Source organism: Conger conger, chromosome 17 (genome assembly GCF_963514075.1).
Source record: "Conger conger chromosome 17, fConCon1.1, whole genome shotgun sequence".
In the NCBI taxonomy this organism is placed as follows: domain Eukaryota; kingdom Metazoa; phylum Chordata; class Actinopteri; order Anguilliformes; family Congridae; genus Conger; species Conger conger.
Genome location: NC_083776.1, coordinates 33,599,234 through 33,622,843, shown reverse-complemented (window position 1 = coordinate 33,622,843; position 23,610 = coordinate 33,599,234). Strand labels below are relative to the sequence as shown.

The window sequence follows — 23,610 nt, the reverse complement described above, 5'->3', positions numbered from 1 at the left end:
ATCTCTCTGAATGGAAATATTTTGTGTGGTCGCAGAGATTCTACCACGAGGACTACGAGGCGATAAAGACCAAGCTGCACATCCCCCATGACATGATCAGCCACGTGGTGGCCAAGCGCTGCCAGGACATCCTCAGTGACGTCCTGTACCGGACCCGCCTGCACCAGTGGACCTGCCACCCCGACCAGAACGACGTCATCCGCGCCCGTGCCTCCAACGAGATCCTGAGTGACGTGAGTTCCTCCGTTTCCTCTGTCTGCCCCAAACTTTTATTTTATTTTCCAGTGTAAAAACACCAGCACGATCATTTTCACATCTCACACAGCTCCAAACCGTGGCATATTGTTTATTTGGCCACACCTCAAAGGTTTTCTGGGCAACATACACTGTGAAATTACACAAAATCGAAGTGATTCCTCTATGATTGACACAGACAAATCTGCTTCACAGGCAGAGCAGTCTAATCCCCATAGAAGGGGCCTCTCTCAGCAATTTCATATCAGATATCAGGGGTCAATTTATATCATTATTTTCATTCAGGCGCCACTCTTCAATACTACATTCATGAAAAGCCATTAAGAGTTACAGTAGGATATCATATAAAAGTGCCATCCATGTCCCAACATGTTAAATACACAAAACTGGAATAGTATATGAAAAAAGGCCTAGTATATATATATCAGAGAGTATGAGTACAGTGTGCGGGTGGGTGTGGTCTGAAGCAAAGCGGCATTGTGATTGGTCTCTTTTTCAGATATACTATAAAGAGGACCTGAACTGGATGAAGGGCATGGGCTGCTACGTTTGGGACACGCCAGAGATCCTGCGAGCCAAGCAGGCCTACGAGCTGCAGAGTGACGTGAGTGAAGGGAGCCAGCCCCGCATACACCAGACACAATTTACTAGTGTCCATATAATGTAAATGCCACGTAATAATATCCACTAACTAATTACAACATAATACAATCATTGAGAATGTGTCACCGTGTTTTGTCCTTTTAAACAATAATGATATCGATGAGCAGAATTAATCTTGACAAAGAACATTTTGTGAAGAATTAATAATAATGAACAAATAAAATATGAATTAGAGTGACGGTGCAAGCCAAAGAGACCATATAGATGATTAATTCATGAATTATGTCAATCAAGTTTCTTTTATATACAGTATCTATACTTGTGTTCAACAATGAGAATATTTAAACTATTTCCCTTTTAACAAACGTTGAGTGATTTCAAATGGATTTGTTTTGCCAGTGATTTTGTGCCAGTGATGTTGATTTGATTAAGGTGAACAGGAGGATGAGGAGTATGACTGGTCCACTAAGGACTCTTTTCTTATTGCTGGGGAAGTCAATGACAATTACTTCGTCATTTAGCCTGTAACATGAATGGTTGTTGTTCTATTAGTGTCTTCCCCTTTAAAATACTCTAACTTCCACCTTGAATGCAAGTCAGCTTTTAAAAACAGGCTGCGCATTGTTTGGCTGATTGCTTTAGTTTTTATTGCCATTGTTGTGACGTTTCTCTGTCCTCCGTCCTCACAGCTGAAGTACAAAGCCGAGGGAAAGAAGGAATTCAGTAACTTCTCCATTGTGACGGACACCCCGGTCTACGTCACTGCTATCCTGGGCCACACCTGGGCCAGCGATGTAGGTTTATGCTCTGTGGAATTTCACCTTTCACAAGTTTCAATTGGACTCTTGCAGTGTTTTAATATAACTTTTAAAAACTTTAAGTATATCCTTATTAAATGTAATCTGGTATGTACTGTATCTATTGTTAATTTGCTTCTTGTATTGTGTTCTTATGTTGTTTTAGCTGAACTACCGCGAAGCTTACAACAATGAGAAGCACTTGTACACGACTATCCTGGACACCTATGACTACCTGAGATGCCATGACCTGAAGTACCTGTACAGCAATGTAAGCAGTAAAATAAACCAAACTGACATATTGTGGTGTGTGTGAGTGTACACCTGGACACGCCTCTTCCTTTCGTCTTTCAGAAAGTCTATACTGCTGCCTGGGACAAGGTCAAGGCTAGTGGCTACACCACGCCAGTAGATGCCCATTCCATGGTCCATGCTAAACGGCAGAAGGTCATCCAGAGCAATGTAAGTTACTACATTATATATCAACTATGTCACCGATAATCCATCTATCGACCTGTCTATCAATCCTTCTCTCTCTATTGTGCATGTAGTGTGAATGTATTGGCGGGATGTACAATAGGCATTTGGTTTGAGTGTGATTGGTGTTACTATGTTACCCTATATTACTATGCATTGGTGCATTGTAACAGTTGGTTTGAGAGTGTGTTGGCAACCTTAGGTCTATGTGCTTTGTCTAGGTGAAGTACCGTGAGGACTATGAGAAGTTTAAGTCCCTGTACACTTTGCCCAAATCCCTGGAGGAGGACCCCAATGCATCACGGTGCATCCGCTCTGGAAAGCTCATCCTTGATGTGAGTCACAGTTTGATCGTAATATAAAACCAGTGTTGTTTCCTATGGTGCATTCAAACCATAGTATATTTATTGTTGTGTGGTCAAACCACAGTGTCTTTATTATGGTGTGGTCAAACCACAGTCTAACTATTCTGCCTCACTCTCTGTCTCTCTCTGACCCAACTGCCATCCTAACCATGTCCTCCTACATGGCCTTTGTCTGTCTCAGCGTCTGTATAAAGACCAGTATGAGCACAGTAAGGCGAAGATTCACATTCCTCCTGACATGCTGGACGTAGTGACTTCCCGCGATACCCAGAAGAGTGTCAGCGAGATTGGCTACCGCACGTATCTGCATGAGTGGACCTGCCTGCCTGACATGCAGGTGTACCTCCAGGCCCGCAAGGTCAACGAGCAGCTCAGCGACGTGAGTGGCCCGCCCACCCTGCAGACATACTCTTATACTCTCACACGCATATGCTCACACATACCCTGGTACAGCGCAAACCTGCTCTTACACCACTAATACTCACACACACACTAGTACAGCACAAACCTGTACTTACACCACTAATACTCACACACACACTAGTACAGCACAAACCTGTTCTTACACCACTAATACTCACACACACACTAGTACAGCACAAACCTGTTCTTACACCACTAATACTCACACACACACTATTACAGCACAAACCTGTACTTATACCACTAATACTCACACACACACTAGTACAGCACAAACCTGTTCTTATACCACTAATACTTACACATACCCTAGTACAGCACAAACCTGTTCTTACAGCACTAATACTTACACATACACTAGTACAGCACAAACCTGTTCTTACACCACCAGTACTCAAACATATACGAAGCTGCTATAAAACTAACCCTATTCATAATTATGAATTAATTATGAATTAGGCTAAATTAAATACCTGTAACTACTCAATTTAGATACTGGTATAAAAAGCACAGGATGCCGCAATGTACGTAAATAAAATAAAAAATTTAAAAACAAAGGAGAGGTTGTTATATTCATGTTCGAACACAGTGTGTGTGGCTCTAAGCCTGAGGTTCTATCTCCTCTCAGGTCTTCTACAAGGATGACATGAACTGGCTGAAGGGGATTGGATGTAATGTCTGGGACACCCCTGAGATCCTGCGCTGCAAGCACGCTGTTGACCTGCAGAGTGTGGTGAGCGTGGCAAACCTGTCCTCTCCCTCTCCACTTCATTTCCTCTTCCTTTTCACCTCTCTAATTCACCTCCTTTTAGCCTTTTCTATTGCCCCCACTTCCTTGTAAATGTCTATTCTCTCAATTTCTTCTTATTCTATCCTCTCCCATTAATCTTTTTATTCTTCTGAACCTCCTAACCTCCTAACCTAATTATCTCTTCCCAATTTTCCATTCCTCTGTTCTTTGCCTTCACTGTACAGTTGAAAAACAGTAAGAGTGATTTGTGTGTGAATGTTCCCCTTTCAGAATAAATACAAAAAGAAGGGATTGGAGCATTTTAAGAACTACACCGTCGTGCTGGACACCCCTGTGTACGAAACCTGCAAGCAGAGCGCTGTAATCCTCAGTGATGTGAGTACCAGTGAGGCCCTCGATCCTCACACAGACGGGCACCGCACACATTTTCACACAGACGGGCACCTCACACACTTACACACAGACGCTCACACCTGCACACATAAGCCATGTCAGAAATTACCCGCTCTCTGCATAGTCCATTCACATGACTTATGCGATTTATATCATGGCATGTTGTTTGTTATATAAATTTACCACAGATTTATAATATGTCCACAGAATTGAATGTTCCATATTCCTCTTTCTTTCCCCCTCTCTTCCTCCCCTTATCAGCATAATTACCGTGGAGACTATGAAACCAATCTGAAGGGCACTAACACTGCTCCTGCTGTGACCGTCGACACAGAGAGAGTGCGCTTGGCCAACTACATACAGAGTGATGTAAGTCACCATTTAAAGACACTGTGACTACTTTCAGGGTAATGTATAGTAGGTCTACTTTAAAGAGTGATTCAGGTTGTCCTTTATCAATATGACAGAAAGTTTAGAGAGGGTGGCAGCTGTATAATTCAGACCCAGTTGGTTTACATTAACAGATGTTGGATGTATTTGAACTAGAGTAAATACTCTCTTTCCCTTTTCCTCTCAGTTAAAACATGATTGCAACAGGATCAGTTGCAACACAATCAAACAGGACATCTGATAGTCTACATTAATACAAATGCCATGGAGATGGCAGCTTTATTTATTTTTACTAATCTGCAAAAAATAATAATAATAATAATATGAAAATTGTAGTGATTGATGACTTTTTGGAGATAATTGTCCATATATTGTGAATTTTCACACAGTGTGTTTCTCTCTCTCTCAGAACATCTATAAAGATGCCAATAAGAAGAGCATGCCCACTGGATACTCCATCCCGCCTGACACTCCCCTCATCAAACAGGCCAAGCTCAACAGCCACATCAGCAGTGAAGTAAGAGCGTGACCATGTTATACATTATACAGTCATGAATTAACATATATATGTGTATGTTTATATATATTTTTCGTTTTTATGATAGGTGAAGTACAAGGAAGCTCATGAACTGAATAAGGCCCACGCCTACACAATCGTTCCCGATGGCGTCAACTTTGTCAACTACAGGAAAGTCAATCAGATCATCAACGATGTAAGACCCGGCCCACTGTGCTTGCTTTATGGTACCTGTTCATCTGTCGGTCACACAGGCGAGTGCTCACAGCACTGCCCTCCTGATAAGATAAGAAAGGAGACAAGAGAAAGATGTAAACTGCATCTCAGCGACATTTACACATTAAATGCATGCAGGTGAAATGATTCGCGATAGAAACGGGCGTATTATAAGCTGAAATCTGAAAGCTGAAATCGGAGAACAGAAATGAACTGAATCCAAAATCAGTGACGAATGAGCACGATTGATCGCGCTTTGACCACTCCCTCCCCCCAGCGCCTGTACCGCGAACAGTACGAACGGGAGAAGGACAAGATCCACCCCGCCCACGACACACCTGAGATCAAGCAGGTGAAGGCCACCCAGGAGGCCATCAGTGACGTACGTAGACTCCAAACATGCGTCCATTTACATGCAAGAGGGCTCCCTCATTTTGCTGCCTTTTCTGAACGAATTACTGGCAAATAAGAAAGCCTCTTTTTTTTGCCTTTGGCAGGTGTGCTACAAGGAGAAGTACTTCAACGAAAGAGGAAACTACATCTCTCTGCCTATCACGCCACAGCTGATGCACTGTTCCCACGTCAACGAGATCACCAGCGATGTACGTCACATCCCAACAGCTCCTCCAACTCATTCTCAACTACATCACATTAGAAATTACAGAAATTATATATATATATATATATATATATATATATATATATATATATATATATATATAAATCACATAAAAAAGCCTCTGTGCTCAAACAGGCAATACTTGTCTTGTCTTTGAACATATATTCCTGTCACAAACTAGACTAAGGAATTTGGTGTGTGCGGTCTGTTCTATGTGTGTGTGTGTGTGTGTGTGTCTGTGTGTGTGTGTACGGATATGCGTGTGTGTGTGTGTGCTTGTGCGTGAGCACGCACATATATTTTTTGTGCCCACAGATCAAATACAAAGAGGACCTGAACTGGCTGAGGGGCTTTGGCTGCTTCCTGTATGACACCCCTGAGATGGTGCACGTCCGAAACATGACCAAGTCACGGGTGAGTGTCCTTCCCCAAAACAGTAAACTGGTCCCATTACAGATCCCTTGACATGTGTCTGAGTGTCTCCTGTGTGTCTAATCTGTTCCTTATTTTCCGCCAGTTTGGATATAATACAGAGGCAAAGAAGCTGCACGTTCACCCCACTGTGGTGCTGGAAACCCCAGAGTACCAGCGCGTGACTGAGCTCAAGACTCATTTGAGTGAGGTAAGTGGTCAGCTGGTATACAGGTGGTAATGAATGTCAGTCAGCCGGTCTGGTGAGGAGTGCCGACCCTGAACTTGGCCCTGTGTCTGTCCCTCAGCTGGTGTACAGAGCTCAAGGAAATGTGGAGAAGACCAAGAGCACCACCTCAGGAGACAGTGTGGAAATGCAGCGAGCCAAGTGGGCACAGGAACTGACCAATAAGGTACTGACTACCCCTACCCTAGCGAGCTGACCACTCCTACCCAACCAATAAAGTGCATTACAGCACTGAGCAGTCAGATCCCCAAGCCTGACAGATAGAGAGGTGGTAATGATGCACAGCTTGCGCTGCACTTGGCACTGTGTACTGGAGCTAGTGCAGTCTTACCTGATCATGCCTCGACATGAACACGTGCCCTTCCTCATCCGCCCACACAAATCACACAACCTGTTAGCCAAGCATAAATTACATATTCATATTTATTATGCAGTATCCACAAAATCTGAACAGATCTGAAGAAATACATTTCAGGGCTATTTCAAAATCTGAGATAAAGGAATCAGTCTGGAGCTCATGGATTTTCAGATGCAAACATTTTGACACACGTAGTTTCTACATCAGAGTCAAGCCTGTTTCTGAGATGCAGCGGATCTGTGTGTCATTTGGCAGATGCGCAATCATCTCTTTCCTATTACCAAATGTATGTGAACATCCCACCTCCCTTTCATAGAAGTCTCTGCAGGATGAGACAAATGCTAAACAAAATGATGGGATGCTAAGCTATTCCTAAAATGCCTGTGTTCTCTCTTCCCTCCAGTATCTGTACATAGGCGTGGCCGCTAAAGAGCGGGCCTTCTTCACGCCGGAGATCGAGACGCCCAACATGACGCACTCCCGGTACATGAAGGGCATGATCAGCGACGTGAGTCCCATTAGTCTTCGCCTCCTGTCCCGTTTGACTCCAGTCCTGATACCCAGCAGAGCTTTCCTTTCAATGCTTCACTGCGCTTCCTTTGTGTCATGCTTTTCTAGTCTAACCTGTCAGCCATTGTTTAGGAGACCTGACATGGATGGGGTTACTCCTGCTATTACAGCAATTGCATCTCATTCACATTCTGATGAGATAATCTGGCAGATTTTCTTCTATTGTGGAAGCTACGACTGGTGATGTAATGCATGCTGGGAGAACTAAACCGTTCCATGTTTTGTCCCGACTGGGTTAGGGTTAGGGTAAATTGTTGATGTGGGATTGTCCCATCTTTCCCTTTTAGATCAAATACAAGAGCCAGTATGAGAAGTTGAAGGACAGGTACACCGCCATCGCTGACACACCTATGCTGGTGCGAGCCAAGAAGTCCTACCTGAACGCCAGTGACGTGAGTACACAGCAGCGCGGTCTGGAACCTCCACCCTGTCCGGTTCTTCATCAGCCCCTGTGCTGGAGAACTGGAGTCCCCGCTCACACAGGCCTCTTGGTGCTTCCCTACAGCTGCGCTACAAGGAGGCCTTCCAGCAGACCAGGGGACATTACCGCACCGTGAAGGACGCTCTGGACATTACCTACCACCGCAGGGTCACCGACGACGTCAGTGAGGTTAGTGCTTCCAGCAGGAGGAGATACGGGGACAGACCCTCAATAGCAACCAGCTGGTCAGGTTAGAACACATTCATCGTGACCAGTGTTTTCATAGGCCACTCCCCTTATGCAACAAATTGCAAATGTCCACTTTAAACGGTAGTTACAGAACGTTCACTGATAACAATAAGGTTAATGAGGTTGTTAGTCTAGAGAGCCTGTGCAGACATCCATCTGTGTCTGTGTCTGCAGAGGGATTTCTCTTTATCAGTCTTTGCGGGTATATTCAGGCTCTGGTGTATTCTCTCCCTCTCCCGTTCTCCCTGTGCAGGTGCAGTACAGAAATAAGTATATCCTCTCTCGGGGTCTGTGGAGGTCCATCCCCGACCGGCCAGAGCTCTTCCACCACAGGATTGTGGCCGACCACGTTAGCGATGTGAGTTTTTCCCCCTCCGCTGGCCTCATTAGCCTCCTTAGCCTGGTTACAGCCAAGCGGGCGGTAACTACGTAAATCTACGTAATTTTCCTTCACCATCACTCCATTTTCCATTCACCTTCAGTGAAGCACACAGACGGGCATCTTCACATCACTCAGCACTGTGGGAATGTGATCGTTTACTCATTATCATGCACTGTGCTTCTGTTTGTCATACATTTGGACTTGTTTCTGACTGTAATGCTTTGTTGGCAACATACAGACTGGTGGAATGCTGATGTGTTGTATGGGATGTATATAGTTATATCAACGAAATGCTATAATGTGCCATTCCTCTCGTTCTCCTCATCAGGTGAAGTACAAAGAGGACCTGACTTGGCTGAAGGGAATTGGGTGCTACGTTTGGGACACCCCTGATCTTCTGCACGCAGAGAACAATAAGAAGCTCTACAGTGGGGTAAGCAGCTCTCTAAGGAGCACCACCTCTGGACCTCTCTGCCTGAGCTCCACGGGGACACTCAGCAGAACTTACACCAATCTTACCTCTGGTGTGTTACACACCTGAAACAAATCACACTCGATGGAATTCTTGTAGTGCTTTTTACTGTATACACTGCATTTATTTACAGTAGCACTTGACATGAGTCTTTTCCTTCCTTGAGGTCTTACCCTATCTTGTCTTATAGACACTGTACAAAGCGTCATTTGAGAAGAACAGAATGAACTTTAAATACACCAGCGATACTCCCTTCTTCCGGACTGCCAAGCACGCCAACCACCTCGTCGATAATGTAAGTCTCATCCAATAGCATGACCGTAACACTTCAATGCAATGTACTGTGTACAATGTGCACACATGCCGGCTGGTGCAGGTGATAGTATGCCACAGCATTCAGACAGTTAATGTAGTTTGTATATTGTGTTACAACCACTCCTTACATTTTTGAATAGCATATGCTTTCTTTTGCTTCACCAAAATTGTACTCTCAGCCTGAAAGGTAAAATGCATATTTATAGAAACAGACATTTGAACAAAAATACAATTTAGAAATCTATTGTTTATTAAATCTAGGATCCTCCCTACTGTATAGTGTATTTGATTGTCATTTTTTAGTCATATTTTTAAACATAGCTACTGGACCTTCAGTTGTTTTGCCACCAGTTTGCAAAAAAACATTCCAGCAAGGATATTAACCAAAGTGATCAGCCCCTGAGGAATTCTTGTACCTTATTTATTTTCATTTAAAATCACGCTTAGTTTAGATCTTTGCTTATTCTTTCTGTTAATGATGTGCTGCTGTGCCCTATGTCTTTATCTGTTGCCCCTAACCTTGTTGTGACCTTGTCCTGACCATGAGCAGAGGTCGTACAGAGCAGTGTACGAGAAGACCAAGGACAAGTACACATCGGTTCTTGATGATCCCAGATACATCCTGGCTAGAGAAGCCAAAGGGCGGAGCCTGGTAAGCTCCTTTCCTCCAGACCAAACAGAGCTTTTTCTTTAGGCCTACTGTATATTATAAACTGTCAATGATATAATGATACTATTTGTTTTGTATTGCAGTGTATTGTATTGTATTGTAATAATAATAATGTAATTGTAAAAATCTCTCTCCTCCCTCAGTTGAAGTACAAAGAGCTGTATGAGCGTAACAAAGACAAGTTCACGTCTATTCTGGACACGCCGATACACAAAGTCCACGTGCGCAGCAAACAGGGCAGCGACGTGAGTCTCACCTGCATCCTCCAGCCCCTGTGCCACTGGGTTACCCTCTGTCCCACTGCTGCTGTTCCAGGGACACCCTTAGACAAACAACAGCTAAAACAGAGAATCTGCATTCATTCAAACTACGACAGAATAAACTATATTCTTTAAAAGCTTGATTACCTGTTGCATGTCCTCATACAGCAATACATTAGACTGATGAAACTCTTAATTTAATGCAAAATAGCAATAAATGTAACCAATTTAGTCCAAATGTTAGTCAGCACATATGTCCAAACGATGAGGAATAACGGCCATTTAACTTGGCACAGTTACAGTATATCCGAGAAAGGAAGTGTACTCATTACCCCTTGAGAGAACTCATGATCTACACCAGACATGCAGAATATAGTAGTAGTAGTAGTATAAAAATGTCTGTGGACTGTGGGGATAGTGGAGTCTAGGGCTGTAGCAGGAGTAGTGAATTGTTTTGATGGTGTATATCTCACGTGTAACCCTCTGGCTCTTTCAGATCAAGTACAAGTTGGAATACCACAAGACCAAGGCTAAGGGGTACACCCTAGGCCATGACACCCCATTCCAGCATCATGTGAAGAAGGCAGGAGACATTCAGAACATGGTATGGTGTCCCACAATCCCCCTCTAATACTGAAGAGCTGCTGTTTACTGTAAATGCAGCTGCTCAGGGACTTGGCCAGCAGACAGTTGATTTCCAGGGACGGGAAATGCTGTGTGTAAACCTAGAGCAGTGTACTTAAGCTTTTGTAAATACTCAGATATTTAAATGCCAGATATAAAAAATGTACACATACTTTACTTGATACTTCTGCTCCAGTGCTGTGGGTTTGACCGCTCCTCTGTGCTTTTCCAGTTGAAATACAAGGAGCTGTATGAGAAGAACAAAGCTCACATCAACCTGGACCCAGCAGCGTTTGAAATCCGGGCAGCGAAGGAAGCCTACACAAACACCAGCAATGTGAGACGCCAGAGCTAAACTCACGCAATCTCGCACTGACCATCTCTCACGCTCATCTCATACCATCCCAGTCTCACCAAACCATCCCATTTGCTGACCTGATAGCACAATGCTTCCCGAAGCCTTTGTATCTTCTCTCCCCTCTCCTCTCATCCACTATGTCACCAACTCCATGCCATCTCACTCAGATCTGAAACCATCCCACACACTTATCTCACACACTAGTTCAGCGACGTCAAACCATCCCAAACCATCCCACTCACTGACCTGGCACCACAATGCTTGCTGAAGCCTTCATCTGTCCTCTCCTCTCCTTCTATACGCTGTATCATCATGTAGCTTGACTACAAGAGGAAGTATGAAGCCACAAAGTGGAAGTGGAACTGGACCCCGGACAGGCCAGACTTCATTCACCACTTGAAGACCTCTTTCCAGCAGAGCGATGTACGTACCACCACTTTGTAAAAAAATGTGGCAGTGCACAGATAAACTTTAATGATACCTGTATAATAAAAGTGTGAGTAGTTATTCTGTTGTAGTGAAAAAAGGAATTGGGTTGTAAATGCACAATATAAACAGTTGTTGTTTATTGTTGTTTATTATTATTAGTAGTAGCAATATTAGTATTAAGTATTAGTATTCACGGTATTATTAATAAATAATTCCACAGGTTGAGTACAAGTATGACAGGGAGATGCTGAAGGGCTGCAAGATCTCTGTGCCAGAAGATAAGAACCTGGAGCTGGCCAAGAACAACACTCAGATCACCAGCGAAGTGAGCACTGTCCTGTGAACCACCTCCACCATTCAGCTCAACAACCCCACAAACATACATACAATATGCACTAGGGGCCATTTTTAAACAGACACAGATTAAGTTTAGACCTGGAAAAATAGAATTTAGTCTCAGGCTAGCCTTAATCTGTGTCTGTGAAACTGATCCTATATGTGTTTAAAAGTATGTAAAATATAATATTTTGTAGTTATATTCATTTTTTGATATATATATTTCTATGTATATTTTAGTATTCTGTATACGCAAGTAACTTTAACTGACAAATAACTGCAAACATATGCATGCATTATATTTCTATGTAACTGAATAGAATAACGCATTGATAGAAATGCATTAATATATGCATTTATTATTATTATATTTATTATATATATATATATATACATATAATAGAAATTTACATGTATAGCTGAATGAATTGGAGGTATATATTATATGTACAGAATAAAAACAGAAAATACACTCGTATATGTATATACATATAGTATGGAAATGTACACACTCCAGAATGACCATTTATTACATTGACTTTTTGTCTGTTTCTCCAGCTAAAATATAAGTTGAAGTATGAGAAGGCAAGGGGACAGTGCATACCAGTGCCAGACACTCCCCAGATCCTCCATGCTAAATCTGTGTCCTCCTTGTCCTCTGAGGTAAGAAGGAAACTTTCCCATCTTTCCATTATAAAGTATGAGTGACTGACTGAGTGAAACAATGAAGGGTAATATTTGTAAATTCCATTATGTTTTTAGAATATATATATAAATAAACGATTGTTTAAAGCTAATTATTTTTTTATGGCTGTATTAAAAAAAAAGTATGTGCTCAAAAACAAGTTAAACAAAATGAACGTAGATAACATAAAATGATGTGATATTGGGTCAACTGAGTGTGGCTTCAGTTTCTAGTACACAGCTGTGTATTAACACAGCCTCTTTACCAACACAGGATTTGCTGCACATTGGGTTTAGGGAGTTCTTGATTGCAGTGTTCAATAGGAGGTGCCTATGAGCTGGCCCCCAGGAAGTCTCCCGATAGTCCGGAAACTCACTGTTTATGTTTTCCCTGCCATTGAGTGCATGCTCCTGTGTGGGATTCACATAGATTTAAAGGTGTATAACATAGGCACAGCAAAAGTGGTGATATTTTTTCACATTTCAGATATATGTAATTGTAAAACTGTTAGAGTCCCAACTCAATAACTAATATATGTGATTACCAAAATTATTTGCATCTGTATTGGCATTACAATTGTGTGTCTATCACATTGGTTTTGGGTTGTTTCCCAAAGTCTGTATTTGGTCTTCATGTTCTGAGCTGTAGCTGTTGGTGAGAGCCACCGCCGTTAATTGGTTAATGAGCTGAGTCTGTTTGATTTGGGCCAACTGTGGCTAATCAGCCACAGAGTATATTAACTTTTGGCTGGCTTAAAATGGAATTATCATCTGGGAAAAAAACCCCAAAGAGAGATACTTGAGTTTTGTGAAATTAAAATAGAAGGAAAGATCATTTTCTTTACTCCCTTTCATTTCGTTATGCCTTGAGTTGCTGCCTTATTATTGGCTGATTAGATACTTGCATTAAACAAGTTGGTGTGCAGGTGTGCCTAATAAAGTCACTGGTTACTCAGCACAATTCTTCAATTCATTAGATCAGGTACTCTGTTATCGCTTGGCACCAACACATGCACTGCATCAAGTATTAAGGTTTTAAAATACCAATTTAATAGAAGAAGAGTTGTGAATTTAATAATGGATAGCACTTTTGGAGACACTAACACCGCATACAACATATTTATTTATGTTTCAGTTTCACAAAAGATGTATTTTATGTAGATACTTTAAAGACATGGATTAAGTAGTATAATAGTGAATTTCGATTATATTTTTCGGAATAAATAGCAGTTTGTCTCTGGTATAAAGCCTGGTGCATGCTACAGGACTAACCAATATTGAAAATATAGGAGACCCCACACATAACACATCGCCGAATTCAGAGATGTGACTTTCATTCATCAGAACGCACCCACTAGACGATTTGGTCAAGACACACACTTCACATTTATTCTCTTGATCAGAGTCCCGTCTCTCACCAGATTACAAAGTTATCAAAACCTAATCTTAAATAAACCGTGGGTCCCCCTTGACCGATGTTGGGAGTCACTGACCCCTAACTTCTCCTGTTACTCAGAACAAAGATTAACCTACATTGTCCAGTCAAGACACAAATCGGACATGTACAGTAATTAAGTAACTAAGTAAGTACAGTAACGAATAATTTGAAGACTGGACATTCCTGTCCCCATTGGCTATTGTGGGTTTCTGTTCAAGATTCCGTTTCTGTTCCCCCCCACAGTACCACAGTTTGCGTCATAAATATCAATTATTCAAAAACGGATGACCCCGATCGGATCGGGAGGGTAACAATCTGTAAAAAACTTACATTACTGGATAATCTGGACTGATTTGACTGGACCAGCCCCAAATTTGGAACACCCCCATGGTTATCGGGAAGGGAGAATCGGCCAGAAAATCGTAATTTATCCTTTAGTGTGCACCAAGCTTAACCTGGTCAGCAGCAGGTTTACAAAGTACACAACTTTAGTATCGTCTAGCTGGCATTTACAGCACAAGGCAGTTTTGGCCTTGATCTTGTCCAACATCTGGTAAATCTGGAAAATTTTCAGGAAATCCTGTGCTAGCCTCCAACTTGAAGCCGTGCTCCAGTTGAACCATCGCACTTGCATAATTCGGGTTGTGTTTGTACTTGTACGTAAGGAGCAGAGGGGCCATAAATGACTTCCGCTCTCTCTCTCCGTTCCCACTCCAGACTAAATACAAAGCAGCTAGTAAGAAGGATCGCCAGTCTGGATCCTTCACCACCCTGCCCCAGACACGTGATACTAACCACAGCAAGCAAGTGTCCAAGCTTGTCAGCAAGGTGAGTCCACGCATGACATCCCATCCAAACATGACAGTGCTCACAATGTCCTCCCCCAACGGCCCTGCCCTGGATTTCATTCAGTTCTTTACTTCCACCCTGAAATTGATGTTTACAACTGATATTTTTCTTTTTCTTCTCACACTCTGTATTGCTGTTCCATGCCCACAGATACAGTACAAGGAGAAATTTGAGAAGGAGAAAGGCAAGTCCAAGTACAACAGCATGCTGGCTCCGCCAGACGTCAAGCACGCCATGGACGTCATGAAGAACCAGAGCAGCGTGAGCCTCTCCTCCTCCGCTTCCTGTCAGATCAGACACTCAAAATGGCTGCTTTTTTTAATGTCTGAGTCAACAGGTTCTGTCAAACGTGTCTTTTATTTCTGCACCCTAGTAGGACCACAGGGGTGACACCTCTATCTCTGAAGTGGCCCTGCCTTGTTGCATGGGCTATTCGGGTTTTAACTGTGCAATTCATTTTTTTGGAGATGGCAGCTCGGTCAGTACCTGCAAGCTTAGATAAATTGGACTGTTCTCATTCCACCGCAGGTGGCTTACAAGCGGGACGCTAAGACCAAGCAGCACTACACCCCAGTGGCTGACCGTCCTGACATCAACAGGGCCACCCATACGGCCAAACTCGTCAGTGAGGTGAATATGCCCGAGGGGTCAGAACATGACTATGCAGGAGGCCCCAGCGATCACACGGCTGACGCCGGGTGCTGTTAGTTGTGCTGGGGAATAGGCTCTGTTGACGGCGGGATGTTTTCCCGGCAGATTGGCTATCGTGAAAAGGCCTGGAAGGAAGCGCACCTCGGTGGATCCAAGAAGGAACGTCCCGACATCACCCGGGCAACTGAGGTGTCCAAGCTGACCAGCGAGGTATGGTCTTCACAGGACAGGGCCTGGGACCTGCTGTTCATTGTGTGTTTGTGCTCATGGGGCCCTCATGGGACCATGAAATGTTCAATGACATGCTTTCAGTTTAATGGCATATGCAATTCAGTCAAACCAAGCTTAAGTTGTTTATTCAATAAATTCATATAAATTGATTGAATAACAATGCATTGTTATTCAATCAAGTCTTAAACCAATAAAAAAGACAAGGTGTGGCCTGGAAATTCTAGTGCAAAAATATAATGGGCATTAAGAATCAGTGTCACCGTTATTCATAGGAGTGACGACTGGATAGCAAACTAGCTAGTTATCCACCAAGTATCTTACTATGATTGATTCAAAATGTAGGTAGCTATATTACATTCTTCTAGTTTTGTGGTGTGTAGGTAGTTGTATCCCAGAGCTGACTGGACAGGCAGGACTATAACGGTCAATACTATGTAAGCTAGGTACAGTAGTTCAGAATACTAAATTTAAAAACAATAATTAAAAACAATGACAGGAATTTTCACTGGCGACCTCTTACTTCCACACAAATGAAGCAGTCAGTAAAGAAGACTTCCGAAAATCCAGAGGGTTTAATTGAATTACATATGCTCTTAAACAGTGTAAATGCATTGAGCAGTCTAAGTGCGCTTGATTGATCCCAGTGTTTACGTTCAGTGGTGTCAGCTTTTATGTGCCCAGCTCATCTCTTGTCGTGTCCTGCTCTGTCCAAGTGCTTATCCTGTCACCCCCTGCCCTGCCCTCTCTCTCCCCACTCACCTCACTGCTACCTGTAGGATGGAGGGGCGCCATCCCCCCACGGAGTCGCCTCCTATGATACCCCACAGATGCGCCACCTTAAGAAAGTGACTGCCTTGACTAGTAATGTAAGGACCCCTGTATCCCGGGGAAACAGACCACACCTTCCCGCCTTGCCCTGTGTCTCCCTTTCTCCCATCGAGTTTATTTCCCACTGTCTGTTAAGGCAGGAAAATGTCTTGCTTCTTGTTTGCTTTATGTTTATTTGTGTCATTTAATTATAGTAGGTTCTTTTCCCTGGTATATTTTGGTTCTGAATGTGCTCTTTGACCTTTTCTCCTTTCTGCATGCTTTCTTTCTTCTAGCTTGTTTATTCCTCCTTTTACTCACTGTACCTCAACCTTCATTCACAACCAACATGTTTATTAGTGTGACACAAACCCATTCAGTGTCTTTGGTCTTCATGTGTGTTCTATACATGTTATGGCAGTGATGCCTACCTGGTCAGTGTGTGGTCCTTCTCAGGTCAAGTATGAGGCATGTGTTATTGCAACTCTCCATCTACACCAAGTGGTCTGTGCAAATGCAGTTTGAAGTAGGCCAACTGAATAATTAGCAAAATACTTCAGCAATAGAAGTCAGGCAGAACTCTTAGGTCAATATCCTTATTCTACACATTATGGTCTGCTGATCCTGGGTTGATTTATGGAGGCGGAAAGTATAAACTATACAGTGTGCAGCTGATTCAATCAAATACATTTGCATCACCACGGCACTAGATGGCAGCAGTGTCACTCCAGCGCTCCAGCAGTATCTCTTTCTTCAGTCAGATTACTTAAAGATCTTAAATATCAATTTTGAAAAATAAATTAGCTGGGACAATACGCACATGACACATCAGCATTTATTTAATTTGTTGATGTTCCAAAGCTGCTTTTGGTGCAGACATAAGTATGTCATTCAAACACTCCTCTTGGTACAGATGTGATACTGTACGCTCATGAGCCTACTTCCTCCTCAGACATTGGTTCTTCTACAGAAACTCTGGAATGGAGATATTTTTCCATATACCGTATATCTCATATACAGTATATGTGGTTTATGTTGTGTTTGTATTTTGTCTGTATTGACCGCTATCTCCGTATGCCTTTTTGGTGCAGTACATAAATTAAAACAATTTTGTAAGAAAGTTTAAGGAATTCTTCTCGCTTTTTGAAAGCCACTATACAGTACTAGCCCGAACAGGCAAACTGCACTCCCCTTCTGTAACTGGTAACCCTTTCCAATAAGTGACTTCCCACAACTGACTGAATAATATAGAGTATTTTAGCTTCTCATCTGGAATCTCACTTATTGAATTGTGTTGACCAATACCAATAATCATTTCTGTTTTCCTCTAGTTAATCTCTTTTCCCATTTCTAAATTGCATTTTGCTATCCAGGACTAATTGAACGCAGCAGTTCCTCGGGGACTTGCCTGTCGGTCTGTGTGTGAATGCGACTAACGCTGATCGTGTGCCATTTTTACAGCTGAAGTACAAGGAGAAGTTTGACAAAGAGATGAAGGGAATGCGACCCAAGTATGATCTGAAGAACAGCATGGTGTATGAGACCATGAAGGGGGCCAACGATCTGGCTAGTGTGGTGAGTTTTACTGCAATACTGAGCTTGCATGTGTTTATCTCATAGGTGAAATGTAATGTTGATTTGAGTTCATGTTTTTCTCACAGGTGAAGTATATAGTTGATGTGTGTAATATTTCTTGTCTTTCTAGTGTAGTGGTACATTAAATGACGTACATTATGTATGTTCATGAATGTTGTATTGTCGCCTGAAGAAAACATTGCACAAACAAATCAAACCAAACGTCACTGCGACCACGTCATCGGTCCCAGCGACACTGACCTTAAGGTTGCTGTACGGTGTGTGTGACTTCACAGGTGAAGTACAAGGGTGACCTGAAGAAGCTCCACAAACCGGTGACAGATATGGCCGAGTCCCTGTCTATGCAGCACGGCCTGAGCACCAGCAGGCTGTCCAGTGAAGTAAGCCCCATCAGCCCCTGGAGCTCTCCCACGCCAAATAACATCCCACAATCCACTCGCATTCCACATTTTATTAGATTAATATCCCTCAGATATTCGTTCATCTATTTTACCTCATTCTCACATATTTTTTATAAATGATACCTTTCAAGATGATTCTTGTTTTATCCCCTTCAACCGCAAAACAAAATGGGTTTGGTTTGGGGTTGAAAGAGCTTATCTGAGGACAATATTCATTCAGGGATATTATGGCCATTTTTACATTGCTATTCTGATAGCCTGTGCCACTTGTGGTATAATATGTTGAACAGTTATTTTGTGACCTTGAAAGTACATTCAAGTGTTCATACTTCCATTGTAAAGGTTATAATCAAATTGAATGTACATTTTTTAAATACTAACTTGTAAAAATGTTATATTAGAAATGTTCTTTGGCTCTTGTGTCTGTTGCATTTTAAAGAAACAGTAAAATATCTTGTGTCACAAACACATTACATCTGGAGCCATTATACTATATAGTGGATTACAGAAAGCAGCAATGAGGGCCATCTGGAAAATCTGCAATCTGGAAAGTTGTTATTCCATCTGGAATAATAATTTAATGAACACAAACACAAACGTGACAAACCAGTCACCCTTTAAATACTGTACAGTCCTGGGGGACAGGACCTATATTCACCAAGCATCTCAGAGCAGTAGTGCTGATTTAGGATCAGTTTTTCCTTTTAGCTCATAATGAAAAAGGTCTGGACACCCGAAGGGGGAACGCTAAATCCTGAATATCATTTAGGAGAGATACAGTCTGGTACATGTGATCCAGACACTGTCATAGTGAAAAACAATGCACAAAATGAGAAATATAGACATTTTAGAAGATAGTTTGCAGGAGTATAGCAGAAATGCTGACTTGGTAAAAGGCCGCCACATAAACCCTAGACTTCAGAGCTGTTGCCATGGGGGTTCTGGGTAGGCTGCCCTGCGGTGATGTGTGACTCATGGTTCACCTTGCAGGTGAAGTACAAGGAGAGGTATGTGAAGGAGCGGGGCAAGGCTATGCTGGACTTTGAGACACCCACCTACGTCTCAGCCAAGGAGGCCCAGCATATGCAAAGCGAGGTAGGTGGGCTGCCTGAAGGTCACGTGACCCTTCCTTACACCAGTGGGGCCCTTGCTCTGTTTAATCTAAGGTTTTGTTCTGAGAAGAAGAAAGGTTCATATACCATTCCTTCCTCTGTAGAGCTTAGAAGCTTTGTCCTGTTGAACTATGCAGTGAGTTCTTCTCTCTTGTAATTGTCCAGTAATGAAAAGGTGCCAATGAACCACTGTAAATACATTCACAAGACATGCGGCAGTTTTACTGTTATGGTAAGAGCGCAACACTGCGAGCCAGGGGTGGGTAGTTTCCAATTGTGGTTGGAGCAGTGTGGGGTCAGGGTGTTGAAGTTGATGAATTATTCCCAAATCGCAAAAGAGAAGAAGGTGTTAAACAGCAAGCTCGCCTGATGGTCCCATGACTTTGCTGAAAAAGCTGATTGGACGTATTAACATCAGGTAACATGACACCTTTTCCGCATGTAAGGAAATCTACCACTCTCACCAACCGTGTCCGGTGCAACTACACAGTCCATAGAGATCATCCAACCTGCTATAAACCACAATCACTTCGCTCAGCTCCAGGAGGAACATCGGAATAATTACCCTGCTAGTTACAGAATGAGAAAGCCATCCTTGACTTACATGAATTTCCTAAGTTAGAGGAACCATGTTATTTTACATTTGAGTTAGAAAATGCCCTTGCTGTTACCTCAGTTATAGAATGACTTAGAATGCCATTTCACCGCAGTTGTACACTTTAGGGGCAAGGGGGTGACTCTATTCTGTGGGATCGGCATGTCTTTCAGGTGGATTTTGTGTTCCTGTCTTTTGTAAGCGGGGCTTTGAGGAGCCTGTTAAAGGCAACATCCTCTCATAGTGAGAAACAGCAGCTGAGTGTCTGGTGAGGTATTTACTGTTTTTCCTGGATGTGTTCTACCTCCCATCTCCCATCTCCTATAACGCCACTATCCCCGTAATCCAGTGAATGCTGTTCGGTGCTCCATCTCACCCTGGTTAGGCGCTGGTATGCATGATTCACTCTCCTGAGATAATTCTCAAAATAATCCACCCTTCCACTTTTCAGAGTCTGTTCATCGATATAATTTGTCTGGCCTCATCATTTCTTTCCCAACCCCTGGCTTCTTCAGTACTTCTTTTTCCAAAACACAGCTGTTAAGTGTAGTGATATGTGGACCAATCATCTGACATCACACAGCAGCTGCACCCACATAGCTGCATAACTACTACATAACACACTGCAGCTATTGGCTCAGTCTATTGTAGGTAGACACATTGCAGTGTCAACACTTCAACGATTTATCGTTTATTTAGTCTCATTCAGTGACACCATTGTATTTTTGTCAGATCCACTTACAGAACCTTTCTGTACCCTATGAAATGCTTTTAAGAAGAATAGACAAGTCAGTTGTTCCTCCAACTCACCAAAATGATTTACCTCAAACAAAAATTGAGAACTAGCTAATGCCGAGGAAGGAACACCAGCTGCCATCTTCCTTAAAGTCTTTCCTTCCTCCGCTTCTACAGCCAAAAGGACGGCTTCCTTTTGAGCCATGCCCATTAATGGCATCACTAATGTTCATCCCTGTAACGTCCCAGCTCTCTCATCATCCTGTCTGTGACTTCCTATCTCCCATGATCCTCTGCAGTATTCCAGCTCCAGGTCACAAGTTCTAACCTCGCTAATGGTTCACACAAGTCTCCATTGTCTAATTCATAATGGTAGCACCTTTCAACCATAATAATATGGAATTGGCTTGGATTTTCAGTCACTGATTAATGTTTTACCAGGTTCTATGACATGTTGTATCCAGAAGGAAATGTAGAAATGTTATCCTTTTCCCCTGGTGTAATGTACTATTGAATACATTTTCAGTATGAAATATGAAGCGTTGTGAGGAATGTGCAGAAGACATGTCTGTGGGGTTTTTGCAGAAAGAGTACAAGAAGTCGCTTGAATTGGAGATCAAGGGCAAGGGAATGTTGGCTTTGGCTACAGACACTCCAGACATGCTGAGGGCAAGGAACGCTACAGACATCCTCAACCAGGTGTGTGCCTGCCCTCTGCAGTGCCCTTCCTGTGTAGCACTGTGAATTTACCATGTGAAACCATTGTGAATATTTCCCCACACATTTTACATAGACTACATAAGTGGGCACTCTAAAATTAAGACAATATAACTTTGAATTGTTGCTGTGTAAAGGATCCCAAAAGGAGGCTCTTGGTTCGTGGCCATAACATTAATGAGCGAAGAACTTCAACAGATTTGCAAAAATACACAGCAGGGCACTACCATATTGTGCATTAAAATTGTACTACATTTGTGTTTATAGTGAATAAACTGCAGTGGTGTCCTAAACTCCAGGTTCTGTTCCCTAGGCTAAGTACAAGCAGACTGCTGTGCAGGAACGTGCAAGCTTCACCTCTGTGCTGGACACCCCTGACATCCTCCATGCCCAGCAGATGAAGACCATGGTCAGCCAGGTGAGCGGGTCAGAGGTCACAGCGAAATGGGGGACAGTTCCTCTCTGCTGCGTCACATGAGTCAGCAGCAGTGTGGGAAGGCATCGTAGCGCTGTGACGTCTGCTTCAAAAACATGGCTCAAATGTGCCTTCAGTTTTTAGTACGCAGCTATAAGTTAACACTAGCTTGTAAAGTGCTTTACCAACACAGGATTTCATGCGTATTAAGATTAGGAAGGCCTTGATTGGAGGGTGCAATTGGAGATCCATATTAGCTGATCCCCAGAACGTCTCCTGCTAGACCCGAAGTTCACCGTTTATTTTGGTGACGCTATACTGTAAATGCAGCAATCATCGTTCACCAAACTGTCTAAGTTAAACCATATTTCAGGTTGTTAAAGCAGAATCGACTACACTCCACTGACTGTGAAATGTCTCTTGCTTCACCCCTTCTTTTAATGGAGAAGTTGTATTACATTCATTGTGTTGCTATATTCAGATTGAAATTGAAATTGAAATATTATATTCTATAATAAAAAATTAATGAGTCGCTCATGACCACTTTCCCTTTTTCAAAAGTACAGTACAGCTACTAACCTGTGACCTGCTGGTCATTGACTTTTACAATCACACATAGGGACTACCAGTGGGTGCTTTACTCAAGTAGATTGGCCAATAGAGATGCATCACCTATGCCTCATACATCCTGTCCACAGGATTGCTTTCCAACATGCAACCACAATTTAAACATGCACATTTAAATGGCACATGCACAATTTGTTTGCAATGTAAATAGTTTTGCTATCAATTCATATTTGATGTCAAAACATTTAAGGTCTATACAGTATTTGCTTTCAATAAAATATTTGTGTTGCAGTGTGAGAAGGTTTGGTTGCATAATAAATACAAATGTAACTCCATAGGGTAGAAGGCTAAATATGACTGGACCATAAACATCTACCTTCAAAGTAAAATATCAATTATGCAAGGTATAAATAATAAAACTAGAAGTAGGCCAATTTATAGAATAGTCCAACAGATCTCCAGGAACAGGGTTAGGAACCACTGCCATGGATGAACACTTCTGTGGTCTAACTCTGGTCTGGATTAGGCCTCTGTTTGATACGGTCTTTTTCTGTGACTCACAGAAAAAGTACAAGGAGGAGGCTGAGAAGACCATGTCCCACTATGTTCCTGTTCTGGATACTCCAGAGATGCAGAGGGTCCGTGAGAACCAGAAGAACTTCAGCAGTGTAAGTGCCAGGGGGGGGAGAAATGGGGTGCAACCATCTGTGCAGTCCTGTTCTTGGGAGAAGCAGGGCAGAACCTAGGGCCTGAGCCTTTTTTGGCCGGCACTGTTTACATGTACGATAAGCTTTGGAATTTGTATAAGCTTTTTATTGTATATTTCTTACTGTTCCGTCAGTTAGCACTAGACCACAGTATTATCCTTTTCTATCTTGTGCCCTCCCTCCCCTTTTACGTCTTA

The 23,610-nt window shown here is 42.6% G+C and overlaps 1 protein-coding gene across 1 annotated transcript in view; it reads left to right on the top strand.

The window, feature by feature from the left end:
• Nucleotides 1-23,610, top strand: part of LOC133116644 (nebulin-like) — a 79,398-nt gene that overhangs the window by 46,606 nt on the left and 9,182 nt on the right. Inside the window, exons 85-124 of the mRNA XM_061226461.1 lie at nucleotides 36-233; nucleotides 755-859; nucleotides 1,548-1,652; nucleotides 1,822-1,926; nucleotides 2,010-2,117; nucleotides 2,354-2,467; nucleotides 2,679-2,876; nucleotides 3,549-3,653; nucleotides 3,942-4,046; nucleotides 4,326-4,433; nucleotides 4,864-4,971; nucleotides 5,060-5,167; nucleotides 5,465-5,569; nucleotides 5,685-5,789; nucleotides 6,122-6,220; nucleotides 6,324-6,428; nucleotides 6,526-6,630; nucleotides 7,226-7,330; nucleotides 7,680-7,784; nucleotides 7,898-8,002; nucleotides 8,316-8,420; nucleotides 8,773-8,877; nucleotides 9,107-9,211; nucleotides 9,782-9,883; nucleotides 10,045-10,146; nucleotides 10,658-10,765; nucleotides 11,018-11,122; nucleotides 11,462-11,566; nucleotides 11,793-11,897; nucleotides 12,467-12,571; nucleotides 14,748-14,858; nucleotides 15,030-15,140; nucleotides 15,408-15,509; nucleotides 15,636-15,740; nucleotides 18,030-18,143; nucleotides 18,440-18,544; nucleotides 19,556-19,660; nucleotides 21,593-21,706; nucleotides 22,038-22,142; nucleotides 23,270-23,374. Coding sequence (XP_061082445.1) covers nucleotides 36-233; nucleotides 755-859; nucleotides 1,548-1,652; nucleotides 1,822-1,926; nucleotides 2,010-2,117; nucleotides 2,354-2,467; nucleotides 2,679-2,876; nucleotides 3,549-3,653; nucleotides 3,942-4,046; nucleotides 4,326-4,433; nucleotides 4,864-4,971; nucleotides 5,060-5,167; nucleotides 5,465-5,569; nucleotides 5,685-5,789; nucleotides 6,122-6,220; nucleotides 6,324-6,428; nucleotides 6,526-6,630; nucleotides 7,226-7,330; nucleotides 7,680-7,784; nucleotides 7,898-8,002; nucleotides 8,316-8,420; nucleotides 8,773-8,877; nucleotides 9,107-9,211; nucleotides 9,782-9,883; nucleotides 10,045-10,146; nucleotides 10,658-10,765; nucleotides 11,018-11,122; nucleotides 11,462-11,566; nucleotides 11,793-11,897; nucleotides 12,467-12,571; nucleotides 14,748-14,858; nucleotides 15,030-15,140; nucleotides 15,408-15,509; nucleotides 15,636-15,740; nucleotides 18,030-18,143; nucleotides 18,440-18,544; nucleotides 19,556-19,660; nucleotides 21,593-21,706; nucleotides 22,038-22,142; nucleotides 23,270-23,374 — 4,425 coding nt within the window. The remainder of the gene's footprint in view (nucleotides 1-35; nucleotides 234-754; nucleotides 860-1,547; nucleotides 1,653-1,821; nucleotides 1,927-2,009; nucleotides 2,118-2,353; nucleotides 2,468-2,678; nucleotides 2,877-3,548; nucleotides 3,654-3,941; nucleotides 4,047-4,325; nucleotides 4,434-4,863; nucleotides 4,972-5,059; nucleotides 5,168-5,464; nucleotides 5,570-5,684; nucleotides 5,790-6,121; nucleotides 6,221-6,323; nucleotides 6,429-6,525; nucleotides 6,631-7,225; nucleotides 7,331-7,679; nucleotides 7,785-7,897; nucleotides 8,003-8,315; nucleotides 8,421-8,772; nucleotides 8,878-9,106; nucleotides 9,212-9,781; nucleotides 9,884-10,044; nucleotides 10,147-10,657; nucleotides 10,766-11,017; nucleotides 11,123-11,461; nucleotides 11,567-11,792; nucleotides 11,898-12,466; nucleotides 12,572-14,747; nucleotides 14,859-15,029; nucleotides 15,141-15,407; nucleotides 15,510-15,635; nucleotides 15,741-18,029; nucleotides 18,144-18,439; nucleotides 18,545-19,555; nucleotides 19,661-21,592; nucleotides 21,707-22,037; nucleotides 22,143-23,269; nucleotides 23,375-23,610) is intronic.